Consider the following 2669-nt stretch of genomic DNA (forward strand, 5'->3'; position numbering starts at 1 on the left):
AAAACAGCTCAAACAAACTTTTCATTTGAATTTTTTGTTCTACCTTTGGGAGAGTTTCAAATTATTATCGATTTTAATTCGTTATTAATGGAAAAGTGAAAGGACATAATTGATACATTTTTAATTAAATGAGGTTTAATAGGTTGATTTTTAACGTAACGAACTGTCTTTTAAATACTAATAAAAGTTCATAATTTTTATTTTATTTTATATTTTGTCTTAAACAAAATAAAACCTTGAAAGCAGTTTTTAATATTACTAAAATCATATATCAAATAATGAAAAAGAARATGAAATAAATAGAGATTTATTTGTAACAAAGGAATGGCACAATAAATGATCACTCATAGGTCATAATTGTTAGCGCGGCATATTTCTCTTTGGCTTTCATTTTCTTGAGCTCATCAATCGATTTCCTAAATTCGTAGACATTCCCTTGCCTTTTAAAAAAAATCGCATCTTTATATTTACTTCCTTTGAAAGTAATTTCACAAAAGAATTGTCTTTCTTTGGGTCCTTAAAAAGTAACTCTCCAAATTATAGAATCAATTTTAAAATTGATCATATAACGTTTTTGACATTTCTAGGTCACGTTTTTAAAAAATCACAAATTTTTGTGCTTTTGAAGGTGAGCGCTAGTAAAATCGTCAAAATAGTCAATTTACCTTAAAGAAATTTTACAAATTTTAAAGCAATGCAAATAATTTATTTGTTATTTTCTCTAAAACGGATATTACTTCAGCTGTGCCACATGTGTGGTGTTTTAATTACTGTACACAATAATAATTAATCAAAGGCTAGACAATAGCACTGTCGAGAGTGATGCGTTACTGTTATCTTGTACAGTTGCAATGCTACAAGTAATTAACAGATGTAAAGAACTAAATTAACTACATAGCTGGGAAAATATGTTTAATGTGTTGTCTATCATCAAAATAATAAATATTTGTTGGTTGATAAGAGAAATGTTATGTAAGAAATTTTGGACTAAAGATTTTCGTTGTATTAAATATGAAATTTGCAAATCTAGATTTAGTATTTTTCCAAAACGTGGAAATTTATTTATCTCCTGATAAATTTTATCTCAAAATTTATACCTGTGATAAGAACCATAGCAACTTTTGTGCAATCACTCGCTTTCTCTGTAAGTAATTCAAGTTTTTAGCTATTTAAAAAACCTCAATTTGTAGTTTTTCCATGGCTGTGATTTATTTGTGTCCCGCTCATAAACAGTTATTATGCTCATGGGAGGGTTATGCAAGCGATATAAAACACCATTTTGAAAAGGAACATAGCAATCTCTTATCTTATACCAACTTTGTCGATATTGATCTTGCACTACTGCCAGAGAATAAGTTGCTCTTTCTCGATGGTGAAATATACTTGATGCAAAATAGTATAAACGATAAGAGACGACTTGTAATAAGGTTGCGATATCTCGGCTCAAATGAGGTGGCTTCAAAACTACACTTTAACATCACAATCACTGTTAATCAAATTTTATACAAATACGACCCATCGCGATATTTTTCCTGCATCACTCCTGGACCAGATGGGTGGGAAATAAACCTGCAAAGTCTCGAAACATTCCATCAAGAGTTAAACCCAATCAAATGTTGTGTGGAAATTGAAGAAAACAACAACAACAAGCCCATCGAGAGAAAATTCTCGGACGTTTCCTTGAAAATCAACAATAAATTCATCGAGAAGAATGCAGTTGATGAAACTGAAGCAAATCTTCTCGAAGCCATCAGTCGCATTGACAATAAAATCAGCATTTTGAGGTCGAATCGGTCCAGTGACGATTTCATGGACAAAATCAGTCAATTGAATTTTTCTATTTTGGAAGAACCGTTCAAAGAAACTGAAGATTTGAAGAGTGATTATTCGGAGTTGTTACCCAACATTCCTGAAGAAATAAACTTGGCTTGTTCTTCGTGCTCACTTGATATGTTACCACCGATTTATTTGTGTATAAACGGCCATAATGTGTGCAGTTTTTGCAAAAGTAGTCCGTGTAAAATCTGCTCTGAAGTCGTCACAATTGAACGAAACATCGATTTGGAAAATATCAGTCGGACACATTTACATCAATGTCGGTATTTTTCCGACGGTTGCAGCGAAAGATTACTCTACAATGAAGTTCGAGGACACGAATTCAAATGCAAATTTTGCAAATATAAATGTTTTATTTGTCCCTATATGGGACGATTCGATCATTTTCACAACCATTTGAAAGTCGTTCATAGCAGTATTAAAGTTGTGGAATCGACAAGATGCAATTTTCCCAAAAATACAAACATGTTTCTACTGAATAAATCGATTGGAATTTTCTATTGTCAGTCGGAAACGGATAATAATTGTATAATTTGGAGAGCTACTTTTTGTGGGCCTAAAGAAAGACAATTCTTTTGTGAAATTACTTTCAAAGGAAGTAAATATAAAGATGCGATTTTTTTGAAGAGGCAAGGGAATGTCTACGAATTTAGGAAATCGATTGATGAGCTCAAGAAAATGAAAGCCAAAGAGAAATATGCCGCGCTAACAATTATGACCTATGAGTGATCATTTATTGTGCCATTCCTTTGTTACAAATAAATCTCTATTTATTTCATTTTCTTTTTCATTATTTGATATATGATTTTAGTAATATTAAAAACTGCTTTCAA

The 2669-nt window shown here is 31.3% G+C and overlaps 1 protein-coding gene across 1 annotated transcript; it reads left to right on the forward strand.

Annotated features, from left to right (window-relative positions):
• The first annotated feature begins 1004 nt into the window (after positions 1-1004).
• LOC123007517 lies at positions 1005-2614 on the forward strand. The gene is made up of 2 exons (XM_044402865.1): positions 1005-1144; positions 1191-2614. The coding sequence occupies exon 2, from the start codon at positions 1198-1200 to the stop codon at positions 2563-2565; it is 1368 nt and encodes a 455-aa protein (XP_044258800.1). The 5' UTR covers positions 1005-1144; positions 1191-1197; the 3' UTR covers positions 2566-2614.
• The last annotated feature ends 55 nt before the right edge of the window (positions 2615-2669 follow it).

Source organism: Tribolium madens, unplaced genomic scaffold, assembly GCF_015345945.1.
Source record: "Tribolium madens isolate multiple individuals breed KSU strain unplaced genomic scaffold, Tmad_KSU_1.1 Scaffold_3;HRSCAF=73;Tcas5.2_LG2, whole genome shotgun sequence".
In the NCBI taxonomy this organism is placed as follows: Eukaryota; Metazoa; Arthropoda; class Insecta; order Coleoptera; family Tenebrionidae; genus Tribolium; species Tribolium madens.